The sequence below is a fragment of the Astatotilapia calliptera genome, chromosome 9, assembly GCF_964374335.1.
Source record: "Astatotilapia calliptera chromosome 9, fAstCal68.1, whole genome shotgun sequence".
NCBI lineage: Eukaryota > Metazoa > Chordata > Actinopteri > Cichliformes > Cichlidae > Astatotilapia > Astatotilapia calliptera.
Genome location: NC_137430.1, coordinates 19,255,346 through 19,267,900, shown reverse-complemented (window position 1 = coordinate 19,267,900; position 12,555 = coordinate 19,255,346). Strand labels below are relative to the sequence as shown.

The following is a 12,555-nucleotide window of genomic DNA, read 5'->3' as shown; positions in this document are numbered from 1 at the left end:
TTGGTGGGGTTCTATTTGTGCTTTTACATAAATGTTTTATATACTGATCTCTTTAGCATGCCTCAGGAAAGCCATCAGGTATAAAATTCTGAATTCAAACATGCAAATGGAAACATTCAAGTAGTAATTTCTTTTTCCTATAACTTAATACTACAAATTGACTATTAATGCTCATATAAGGATAACAGCAATCCTGCCATATGCAATATAAATGAGTCTCCTTGCAGTTTAGTCCCCGCTATCACTACTGTAAGTGAATACTACAGAGGAAATAGAATTTCCTTTGAGGATGAATTAGGACAGACTTGTGGTCAATAATTAAACACTCTCGATCATATTATGTTTCGCCTGTGACAAAATAATGGAGACACATTTGGCTTTAGTCCCATTTAATCTTTTGCTTCCCCCAGCAGAGCATCTATGCAGCTCCTACCAACACAATCTGTGTGTGTTTTGGTTTTGTTTGTTTGGGGGGTTTTTTAAAGAAAAAAAGTCTATATGGCAGTTCTGTCTTAGTTAAGTCAGATTCTTCCAAAGATAAATATCACTTTGTGCCAACACAGATCAGCCTTATACCAGGTTCCAAATCAATCACTGGTGAAACCGTTTGTTCCACTGGCACAACAAGAGAAAGCACCAAACTTGGAAATTAAGCTCATTATTTACACTGAGACATTATTTAGAAAAATCGTCATTAAGAGTTTAAATATAAACACTATTTATATTTTAAAGGTTTCCAGGAAAAGTCAAAACTTCTGGCAAAATATTTATTAAAATGATCAATGACAAGACAGCGACAACAATCAGGACCAAACACAGTCAAATTCAACGAAATTGATTTATACGTACAGGAAAATGGGAGTCTTCAAATTCAAGAATGACATGTGTAAACCTTAAGAATTAAAAAAATAAAATAAAATAAAATAAAATAGAACAAGCTTTCCTCTAGTGTTGACAGAGTGAGTTCACAGTACTGAGATAGTCCGAGCCAACACCTTCGCTGAAAGATCACCTCATCAAAAGCATTTTAAACTACAAAAATCGTACAGTTCTCTAAATTTGGATCAGTGCAGAGGAGAGGAAAAAAAAAAAAAAAAAAAAAAAAAAAACCCTGATTATACCTGAACAGGTGATGAGGATCAGTTCTGGTCTGCTTCATTTAAGGTCCAGGAGAGAACCACAGTGTAATCATTGAAATATCAGCAGGCCAGAATAACTGAAGTATACATGTACAAAATGATTCGAGACCACAGTGTGTAGATGATCCTTCAAGTCTGAGTCACTGATTAGCGGGATTTATTGGGGAGAGGAGCGCAAGTCAGCCTTACTCATAAGACTCATGCAAAAACGTAAATGTGTGCAAAAAGCTTAAATAATATTGACTCACATCCCAAAAATAAAACTAAAGTATTCACAACAGTTCATGTGGCACAAGGTTCATTAAAATAACCATGGAAGCTGCGGGAGCTGAGTGGTCCTCTGCAGAAATCTAAACCAGACTGGTGAAACATAATCCTCCTCCCAGCAGTCAGTCCGCAGCTTAGAAAACAAACAACATCCTGGCACCTGATACCTCACCACAGGCTTCGGGATTCATAACCACGAAGAAAACACGGCATGTGCCTGGGGATGCCCACATGGCAACATCTGTGGATAGCAGAGGTTCAGTGCTTCAGTGTCGTTTTACCCACAGGGACAGGTGCTTTGTAGTCACCAGGCGTGGCTGCGTCACTGCTGCGCTGCAGTGTGATTGGCTGTTGCAAAATTCTGTTGCAGCATCACCAGTGAAGTACGAAGCTGCAAGGAGAACACGTACAAGACCAGATGAACACCTGTGTTAGGCTTTGAGCTAACATAACAGACTGCCTACCCCCCCCAAAAAAACAAAAAAACAAATAAAAAAAACAAAAAACAGATGTGTTCATATTTCTTCCAACTCTTTAGGTTTATGGAGCCTAAATGTGAATCACTCTAAAAAGCTGTGTAAATCACAAGAGTGCCATGATATTAAAACTGTTCTATATTGTGTAAGTCTGCATTTAATGGAAGGAACAAAGACAACATTTATTTACATTTCTTAATACAGGACAAGATATGTTCAAGAGATCAGGCCATCCTTGTCAGATTCTTTAATTTTATAATGCTCCACATATTTTCGACGTCTGGAGTGAGAGCAGGCAAAGAGCTGCAGTCTCTCTGCTAGAATATCTGCAGAAAGTGGTTTGCTTATCCTGCTCATTTAGCAATATTGGTGCCTTCACAGATGGCCATAATTAATTACTCTTATCTCAACTCCACCACTATATATAGCTATTTAAATGTTTGAAGTTCTCACAAATTAAAAAAAAAAAAAAAGCATATGTTTAGTAAACATGAATCCAAATGTCAGTCTGCCATTTTTCAGGATTTTGGTGCTGTATTGTTTGCAAAGATACGGGAGAACTGCAGTCAGGCTGAAAGACAACACTAAGAAACAGATAATTCCTTTCTTTCCTTACTCGTGCCAATGCCACGATGCTCTGCACTTTAACACAAGCACATGCTTTGCAATTTAAAACAGACCCCATCACAACAGAAACTCATTGAACTATATAAATGTCAGCTGTTAAATGTGCAGTTCAGTCTTGTCACTCAGGATTTTGAGTAAGTCACTGACAGGAAAAAAGGCCTTCGTAATATGCAAAAATGAGCAAATCAAACCAAAACAGAACAAATCTAAACAAAGGAAAAATATTTACATTTGATTTTGTGATGAACTGGTCTTTTAAACAACCTACCTGTTCTAAGAGGTTAATGGAGTCCTGAAGTACATTTTTGAGTAAGCGCAGCTCCTCTGGAGACCTCAACGCTGCTCCCAGTTTGGATCCATACTCAGCAGCTAAGCTGTTAAATAACAAAAGGAGGAATTCATTCTCATGTGTAAGGTATTTTTGCTACAGAAGAACCAGAAACGGAAACGAAGTGAAGAATGTGAAAGAAGGCCACTGATGTCACTTACATAACACCAAAAATTCACAGAAGCAGACAGTTTGAACACTGAGTCATTAAAACAAGAGCTCTCTTGTGCTGTATGTGGGTTGCTTAAACGGCCAGACAAAACTGGAGGAAGACGAACCCCTTCCTCTCGTCCACCCACACTAAGACTTCTGCTTTCTGAGAGCTTGTGGCAACAGCTATTACAGGTACCATCTATGAACAGTCCTCGGTTATACGCAGGTCACAAAGAAGCAGTGGGAAGTCAACTGACCTGGCCTCGCTCCTCTCCCTCAGGCGATGCTTTGTAGTCAGATACATGCGCTGGGCCACATCCTCCATGGCCCACAGCTTAAAAAACAAGCCTAGATTCAGCATTGTCAGGATCAGCAGACTGTAAAAAAGGCAGAAGGTATTGAGTAATCTGACCAACAGAGCAGGCAGGCGGAAGTGACTAAAACTTTTTTTTTTGTAAGTCAAAACAAACAGTTATCTTTCTGTGTGTGTGTGTGTGTGTGTGTGTGTGTGTGTGTGTGTGTGTGTGTGTGTGTGTGGGGTAACTTACACCACACTCATCCCAGCCACTATCGTTGTGACATTCCATCGATACGGACCTTTCATATCTACAGGGCCTGAAATACAGCAGCAAACATCAACACAACAGTTTTTGACTAGCAGTCCTATGAGGATAATATTGCACTCAGAGCACGTCGCATTTGTCAAGACATTTCCTCTTAATGACAAGCAGTTTTTTGCTTGAGGTATAAAAGTTGCTGTTCTCTGAGCGTGTCAAAAGATTGTACCATAACTCTACTTAAGATGACACAGTTATAACAGGTTTGAGTCTTTCCTATTCAAAGTGTACAGTAAAAAGTGTATTAAATGTCTAAGCCCACATTAAGGATTACTTGAATCCAGTTTAGGCCATTACAATGAAAATATCAACTTTAAGTGTTTAATTCAAAGCCAAGCACAGTTATAATGATCCCACCACCCCATTTTCATAAACTGTAGTTTCATTATTAAAAAGGCGTCAGTACCCATGTTGCCTTCTCTGTGCTGCTCAGCGTCGTGCCTATACTGCTTTTTGGGCTTTGAATGCTCTGCCAGAGTCCGGCTGTAAGTCCGCCTCCTCCTGCGAAGCCCACCCATCTTCCCCGCCTCTCCACCTCCTTGGTTCATCTCTGCTTCCTCCTCCAGCAGTTCTGCTTCTGTGTTGTGTAATCACAGGGCAAAACCAAAAAATATATATAAATAAAAGGAAACAGGTGGGTTAACTCAGCAAAAGCAAAAGTAATCAGCATGAACGGCCTGGCCCGTTTATGGTCATGCCAAAACATCTCAACACTGTATTTTCCCAAATGTTTTTTGGCAGGTATGAGATGTGCGTATGTGTCATTTGTGGTCAGCAGTGGTTTTCTTCTTGGAACGCCGTTCATGTATGCCATTCTGCCCCCAGTCTCCTTATTGTTAAATCATAAACTCTTAACCTTAACTGAAACGAGTGAGGCCTGCTGTTCTTTTACATGATATTACAGGTTCTTGTGTGACTTGGATGAGTTGTCAATTTAAGTCAGTTAAATTGTCTTTTTTTTTTTTTTTTTTTTTTAAATAGTTTTTATCATTAACTCTGTTTCCCTGGGTCTTTTTTCTCCGTGTGTTATAAATAAATCTTTTTTGGAACCAGTACTGGTCTTATTTTGTTGTATTTATCCACGACACCTTAAAAGCCGGTCTGCAAAAATATTGTCGGACATAAACCGGTCCGTGGTGCAAAAAAAAGGCCTCCGATTTAAGTTATCTAATTAACTTTGGTAGGCCAGCCCCTCCTGTGAAGGTTCACCACTGGTCCAAGTTTTCTCTATTAGTGGGTAAGGGTGGTCCACTGGAGTCCCAAGGCCTTAGAAATGCCTTTATAATAGTTTCCAGACTGATAGATGTCTGCGACTTTGTTTCTCATCAGTTTCTTTAGATGGTGCGTGTTGGAGCCTTCGTTCATATCAGATCAGGGAAAAGAAAATCACAGGCTGAAGAAAGGAGACAGGCAAGTGCCCTCTTCTCCCTCCACAGCGTGGAGATGAAGCCGTCTACTCACCCAGATGCCGGAAATTCTCTTCTATGCCGCTCCAGGAGTTTTTGGTAATAAAGGACTTCACGAGGCCCCATGGCTGCTTCTTGTACTTTACATCGGTATACACCCTGATAATGTGACAGAGTAAAATCCAGTTAAGGAGAATAAAAGTAAAAGTCAGACTCACTGATAACATGGTTAACTACACAAATAATGTGTGATGAAGATATACTTTGCATCAAATTAAACAAAGCCTCTGCATTAGCCTTGCTTGCTCGACCTGGTGCTCAAATCAGGAACCAGTATTTAGACAAACCCGTGAAATACTGGGAGATAATGGCGTGTTCAGAAGAGACCAAATCTGAACTCTTTGGATGGCACAATACACGCCATGTTTGGAGTTCAAAAGGCACTCCATATCACCCCAAAACTAGCAGTGAAGTTTGGAAGTGGGAACATCATGGTGTGGGGCTGTTTTTCCAGCATGTGGCACTGGCACGCTTCATATAATTAAAAAGGAAGGATGAACAGAAAAATGTGCAAAGACATTCTTGAGTAAGATCTGCTGCCATCTAGCAGGATGAAGACGATGAAATGAGACAGATCCAAACACACTGCCAGGGAAACTAGGTTGGTTTCAGAGAAAGAAAATACAGCTGCTAGAATGGCCCGGCCAATCACCTGACCTGAATTCAATTGAAAGATCTACGGAAACGACTAGGAGGTCAGAGTTCATAGATGAGGCCAACACAACCTCCAGGATTTAAAGACTGTAGAAGAATGAGCCAAAAAAACAAATTTAAAAAAAAAAAAAAAAAAACAATCACATTTGAGCAACTGCCAAGGAGTCACAAAATCACATCTTAGCAAGTTGCTAATGTAATGCAGGACTAACACAGAGAGGGACGACCTTTAATGCTCACATCCACAGTTAACCACCAGTTAACACCATTAATGTTCTGGGACGAAACTGGAGAATCCAGAACCCTGTGAGGTGACCATCCTAACCACTGCACTACTCCGTGCCTAAATGTAAAATGGTTATGTGCAGACAACACTGGTTCATCCACTGAGTTAGCCCAGCCCCCCCCCCCAAGCTTGAAGAAATTATAGGTCTTTGTTAAGTGACTAAAAAAATGCAATCAGGTAGAGTATAAAGTCTGTAGAGATACTGACTCATAATATAAAGACATGAAAGGTGGGTGAAGGTTTTTACATGGCGCAGTATCTAATTAGGATATAACTGTGTGTTTACCACTTAATAAATGTTAAAATTGCTAGTTTTGTACAGTTTAATATGAAGTACACCTAGCTTTGTCTAAGTGTAGTGCCAAATAAACCAGACCCAGAAAAAAAGTTGACACTTTACCTTAGTCGACATTTCCTTTTAGAGTTACTCATGATGTAGTAGCGGGTTTGAGTGTAGAAGTAGTCATGATAGGGAACGTCATGTGTGTACACCTCCGAGTTTATGAGGTAATATTGACCATCCCTGGATTCTTTGTACAGCGTCTGACAGATAATAAAGTACAAATAAGCAGCCAGGCGTAGTTCAAACAACATTAACATATAAATTAATCAATTTGAGCTGGAAAGCGTCATTCATGCTGATGTAAACACACCTGGTACTCCGTAGCAGTGGAGAACTTCCCAATCAGAGGGTTGTTGATGGTTATTGTGTAGTTCAGACTCCGCTTCATGTTACCAGAAGAGTCTTTTTGCCAGGCAGTAGAGGTGATATCTGAGAACACAAAAGGCAACCTTGAATACTGTGCACACAAGAGCTTTTATTTGCTAGATCTGAATGAAAACTTTTCTCTTTTTTTTTTTTTTTAAATAAAAAGCCTTACTGGTTATCTTCCGGGCATCCATAAACCTGCGCATGAAGGTGGAGTCGGTGAAGAGAATTCCAAACATATGTTTTGCACCGATGTGGAAAACCCGGTTCAAATACTGTCGACCGGACACCTGAGACAGACCAACGCGGTCCTCCACTGAGGAGAGAAAAGAGGAAGAAAGATATTAAACCACAAAAAACAAAACCACACCTTTTAAGCATGCACCAGGCCCTGAGCGGCATCTTGTCACCTTCTTCTTCGCTTTCCGAGCCGCTTTCCTCAGACATGCCGTTTTCGTTGGCGTTAAGGTCAAGAGAAAGGGAGGAGCGCTTGGAGACGCGCTCTGGGACGAGGCGGTCCAGTTGGGGAGCCGGACTGCGCCTTTGGGATGGGGTGTTACGAAAGTCCTCCTGCAAGAAGACAAGTTTTTCGTATTTTTGTTTTCCTTTGAGGTCTGTTACCATAATTGGATCTGAGGTGCAATTATGGCTAGTTTTGTCATAATTCTTGCAAAAAAAAGATGGATATACAGTTGCAGTATTAAAAACGTGATTGCTTAAATACCAAGTTGGAAGAGCTCTGTGAGCCAATAGGGGAAGGCATTTCTTCCCCTTGAGGTGTGGAGGTGTCCAAGGGTCCATTTTCCACTTCAGGGATGCGGAGGAAAGGGGGCCGCTCTAGTCTCCCTGGACCGTCATCTCCGCCAGGCCTGGCTGTCAGGCTGCAAGCAAACAAATGGGCGACATCAGATTCTAAACATGTCATGCGGTGCGTGTGGCTGGAGATGGAGGTGTAGGTGCGTTTACCTGGTCTGCATGTTTGATTCTGCTATTATCGGTGAGCTATCCATCTCTTCATAGCTTAAGCCAAGATCAAAACCATAATGCTGCCTAACCGTCTGCCATAACTCGTGGCTGGTCAGAGACTGAAAGAGATGGGAAAAGGCAAGTCAACCATGACGTTTTGCTTGAAATGAATGACACGTGAGGTCTTTACCTAGGAGATAAGCACACAGACACACAAAGGAAGAAAAAACTCCCAAACTGATCAAGCAAACCTGCTGTATTGTCACCATGGGCGACAAACTGGCTGACCTTATCTCTCTGACCTGCATAGATACTCATCTTACACTTTGGCATTAACCCTTGGCAGACAAAGGTTCAAAAGCTTCCATACAGTGTTAATAAGCGGGACCTTCAGTTTTTAGACACAAAACAGTGTTACACAAACAAGATCTTCACTTCAAAATAGATGAACGAGATTATTGTAGACCCGTTTATTCCACTGGAAATTTACGCGTTTTTGTCGAATGAGAACGAATTATTGTTTCACGTGAAACCCACAAAAACGTTTGAGATCCGTACACGCAGGTTTTACTTACGCGTTAAAGGACAACAATCCCACAGCTGCGAGCGTTTACTGGCTCCCAGGCAGTGATCAGTGACCTGGACGCACAGCGCACCCACATTCAGGAAGTAGACAACTCAAGCGAGTCCAAGACGCGCCGCCCAGATTTGCTCCAGTGAAAAAAGGTAAATAGAAAGCTTTTTGTACCTCCCGTTCTCTTATTCGTGAAACAGCCACAGGAAGCTTCTTTATTTTTGTTAGAGTAAACCCTCTGACAGTTTCAACGTCAACACCAGCGAAGCGTCAAGTGCGACTGGAGGCCAGTCGTCAATGCAAATCAGCCGTCCTGGCCACACCTGCAGAGGTCAATGAACTTTTATATTCAGGTGTTTGCGCTGCAGATCCCAGGAGACCCACACCCACGAGAAGAGGCTGCCATAGTGCCAAGGCAGAGGCTAAAGACCGATGACGGGAGAGTCCAAAGTTCAGCGATTAACAAATTAATCAGTGCCGATACCAAAGAGCCTTGAATGGTTCTCATCTTAAACCCTATGATAACCATGCTGGTTATTTTAGTCTCAATACCCAAAACAAAGCTACTGCCTTAACCTGAGTGGAATTTTCCGCATTCATCTCACATTTGAATTAATTTGATCACTTTCAGGAAAAGGAAAAAAAAAATAGATATGACGACAATAGTTTCAATTAAAACAAACAAACAAAAAAACGTTATGACTTTGCATGTCCAGGTTTAACACAAGTGAGATATCGTTCATTTTACTATGAAAAAAAAAAAAAAATCCGGACAATACAAATAAAACTGTTCTTGTTTATTCTTATTTGTTTACCTTTACTACACAGGAACACAGGAAGTGGGTAAAAGGTGAAAGCTGACTTCCAGTGGGTTTATTTTAAAAGTACATCCCTCATTTACATGCAGGTTAACACATGTAAATAAAATAAAACCCTTGTGTCTGCTAGACTCGTGAACAAACACCGGTGCTGTGTGCAGATGGTTAACCCTACACGCAATAACTAAACAAGACTGATTACCTCAAAGGAAGACCGTTTGTGGCTGGGGTAGTGGAGCATGATATGTACTCTGAACTGATTAGATAAATGCTCCATAAAGTCACAGGACCACTGGTGTTTTTGGAGGAGTTGCGCACAGCAGTGCTTTTGGAAATGACTATAAATCATGAACTAGTGTTGGACATAGACATGAGTACTGTACCGATTGGGACAATGCGCTGTTGCAGGTAACAACAGGTGGGTGAAGCAGGGCCTTACCTTACCCAGCAGCGTGTTTTCCCACATGCGAGAAAATTCCCGGTAGCTTTTCTCTCTTGCTGAGAAGGAAGTGAAGAAGAACTGCGAGCGAAAATACAAAGAGAGAAACCGAATATAAGCAAATGTGTGTTTTTCATATGTTAAACCAGCTCTGAATGATTGCAGTTTGGTACCTTGTCTGTACTCGTGCAGATCTGGATGGCGTTGGGAATGAATCGAGCAGTTTTCTCTCTCGTCATATTTGTGATGTTTTTAAGTGTCAGAGTGATCTATTTGAAAATAATAATAATAATAATAGTGAAAGGTTAATGTGAATGCTTGAAGAACAAACATCAGTGTCATCTGTTCACCAATGCAAATATCTAATCAGCAAATCACATAGCAGCAACAGTAGATTTAAGCATATCTACTGAAATTCCAGTCAGGTGAGTGGGGGAGAAAGGTGATACAAATGACTTTGGTTGTTTATTCCAGATGGACTGGTCACAGTGTCAGAAACTGCTTATCTGCTGGGATTTTCTCCACATATCTATCATCAGTGAGTTTAACCTCTTGGGTACAGTGATACTGAGAGGTCAAACACACTGCAACTTAAGAAAACGCCAGCAAATAGTTTACACCCTCGTCCTGCTGCTCTCCATCCTTCTCTTCAGTGTTATTACCTTTGTTCCACGAAACACATTGCTGTAGAAACAGACCCAGTTCACTGAGAGGTAAATGCGTCCCTGTAGAAGTATATCCCGCTGGAGGGCACACGGATAATCTGAGGAAAAACACAGAAGAGCGCTGAAGCAGACACGCCATGCATATAAATAAATGTCTCTGACCTGTGTTTGCCGTTTTTAGGTTTCAACTGCATTTGGAATAAAGATGAGCATTTTCACAGAGAAACCTTTTTGTGAGCAGATCCTTTTTATCATTTAAAATATTGAACTTATACAAACAAACTGGTGCTGAAATGCAGTGCTCATTAAATTGTTACAACTGTGGGTTTCTGGCTGTTGCTAAAAGCTCGAGAAATGATCATTGTTTATGTGACTGGAGGTTCCTTAGCAGCTCTAACATAATAAATGATGTGCACTGTTTACAGAAATTTAATGATGCAAAGACGCCCATAGAGAATTGAATGTCATGACACAAATAAAATAAATATTATGATGCATTTGGATATAAAGAATGGAACTGATGTACACAATGAAAGACCCAACAATGGTAGCCTTTTCAACTCACCCACTAGGAGTCTCTCTGTTTCAGGCAGCTCTTTGAACAGCTTCTTAAACTCCTCGAGCCTCTGTTTGTAGGTTGGCACAGGAGGCTGAGGTGCCGCGAGGCACTGTGTCTGAACGTCAGAGCTCTGACAGAGGAACAGTTCACATTAATGACACGAGGACTTTAATGCAGAGCAAGAATTTGCGAAAGAAACAACAAAACGATGAGATCTGTAAAACCGAGATTAACATGTGTAGACAGGCATGATAAAATAAAGAACATCTCCAGATGATGAGCAGATTTATGAGCCTCAGGGAGGAAACAGCAATCACACCTTTGTGCTGGGAGGAAACATGGCCTCCCACAAGGGGGCAGTGAAAGATTTTCCATTTCACAGTTTATGGCACTGATGAGAGCAGCAGCAGCTTTATGTTAGTTGTATTTTTTCCTTACATCTTCATCTGAGCTCCACCTCAGGTCCGGCAGTGAGGTATCATCTGTGATGTCATCACTGCCCACTCCTGACCGGTTGGATACCTGGTCCATCTGCTCTGCTGCGCTGCTTAGAAGCAAAAGTGCATTGATATATGTGGGTTTATACATTTGGCTATGCTGTAATATGCTATGTTTAAACCATTCGTGCTTTAGCGTTATCGCTTTAAACTTTGATTAGCGGGTGTCAGGACGAGGCGGAAAGCTCTTTTTGGAGGGTTGAACTCTAATAACCTGCAAAATGTCAACAAACATCAGGTCCGCTGGGGAGGTCATTATCGCTTCAACGGAACTGGTTTGACTAGAGAGCTTAGTGAGGATGTGCAGGCATGCCACTGAACAGAAACCTGCACGATCTCGTGGTAAACTGGAAAGGTTACCACGAGCTTACCTTCGGTAAAAGGGCAGGTTTTGTGGCCACAAGTTAAAAGTTGACAGCAGAAAAAAAGTCAGGACTTTAAAGCAGCCTCCCCCTTTTCCCGTTCGCCGAGATAGAGATGAGAGATGGGAGCTATCAGCTGATGTGCAGCCAAGTCAAACAGCTCAAGTTGATAAAAGACTATCAAAGATCAGATACTCTGTTATCAAGCTTATGTTTACATCTCCACGTGCTCTCTAATGAGCGCACTTACCTGTCACGTAGTGGACCCAGGATTTCTGCTATGCGTGACCGAGGTTAAAATAAATAAATAAATAAAAACGCAGCCGTTTGTCCCACACAACTCCGAGGCTCTCCCGAGTTTAAAGTGCTCTTGGCACGCCTTCCTGCAGGTGCATCTTATCCGGCCCAGGGAGCATTCCTTAAGGGAGTTGTCATCTCATTGGTGGTGACGCTCATTGGGCTTCACTCAATTACTTAAATCTTCAAAAAAGGCCCCTCCCACCTTTTATTTTAGTAATCCTCCAGATGAAAGGTTGATTTCAATTATAGCCATTTGACTGAGTAGCGCATTGTGATTTTTTTTTAAGTATTTCATATATACCTGTTTACTGTTCCTCAGCCAATCACAAGGCAGCAGCGTAATATATTTACACATGTAGATATGCCCAGGATGATCTGAGTATCAGAATAGAGAAGCAAGGTTATTTACGTGACTGTAAACGTGGCAGTCCTTTTGGTCTGACTATTTCAGAAACTGCTGATTTTCCAGCCCAACTCTCTCTAGTTTACAGAAAATATTCTAAAAAGAGAAAATATCCAAGTAAAAATGTTTTGTTAATGCCAAAGGCAAGAAGAAAATGGCCAGACTGCTTTGAGGTGACAGACAGGTGACCGTAACTTTACAAAACCACTGTTACACTCAAGGTTTGCAGAAGAACATCTCTAAGCACACA

The 12,555-nt window shown here is 41.3% G+C and overlaps 1 protein-coding gene across 2 annotated transcripts; it reads right to left on the bottom strand.

Moving 5' to 3' along the window:
* Positions 1–753: 753 nt before the first annotated feature.
* Positions 754–12,049, bottom strand: gramd1c (GRAM domain containing 1c). 2 transcript variants are annotated; one of them, XM_026180182.2, is made up of 18 exons: positions 11,853–12,049; positions 11,182–11,290; positions 10,750–10,873; positions 10,182–10,282; positions 9,693–9,788; positions 9,520–9,600; positions 7,689–7,807; positions 7,447–7,603; positions 7,133–7,292; positions 6,895–7,038; positions 6,667–6,785; positions 6,414–6,556; positions 5,069–5,172; positions 4,014–4,184; positions 3,539–3,605; positions 3,248–3,367; positions 2,778–2,883; positions 754–1,797 (listed from the first exon to the last, which is right to left on the bottom strand). In XM_026180182.2, exons 2-18 carry the CDS (start codon positions 11,272–11,274, stop codon positions 1,729–1,731), a joined length of 1,974 nt encoding a protein of 657 aa, XP_026035967.1. In that variant the 5' UTR covers positions 11,275–11,290; positions 11,853–12,049; the 3' UTR covers positions 754–1,728. The 2 variants fall into 2 exon arrangements, with proteins under 2 accessions (XP_026035967.1, XP_026035966.1); XM_026180181.2 differs by having other exon boundaries at positions 11,182–11,287; positions 11,853–11,993.
* Positions 12,050–12,555: the final 506 nt, after the last annotated feature.

Bases quoted from the DNA above. Each gene is read 5' to 3' on its own strand.
- gramd1c (XM_026180182.2), bottom strand. From the start codon at position 11,274: ATGGACCAGGTATCCAACCGGTCAGGAGTGGGCAGTGATGACATCACA. The intron at 3,368-3,538 runs GTAAGTTACCCC...CCTTTTTTACAG, and splicing joins GTGGCTGGGATGAGTGTGGT to TCTGCTGATCCTGACAATGC. The intron at 1,798-2,777 runs GTAGGTTGTTTA...TTCTCCTTGCAG, and splicing joins CCATTAACCTCTTAGAACAG to CTTCGTACTTCACTGGTGAT.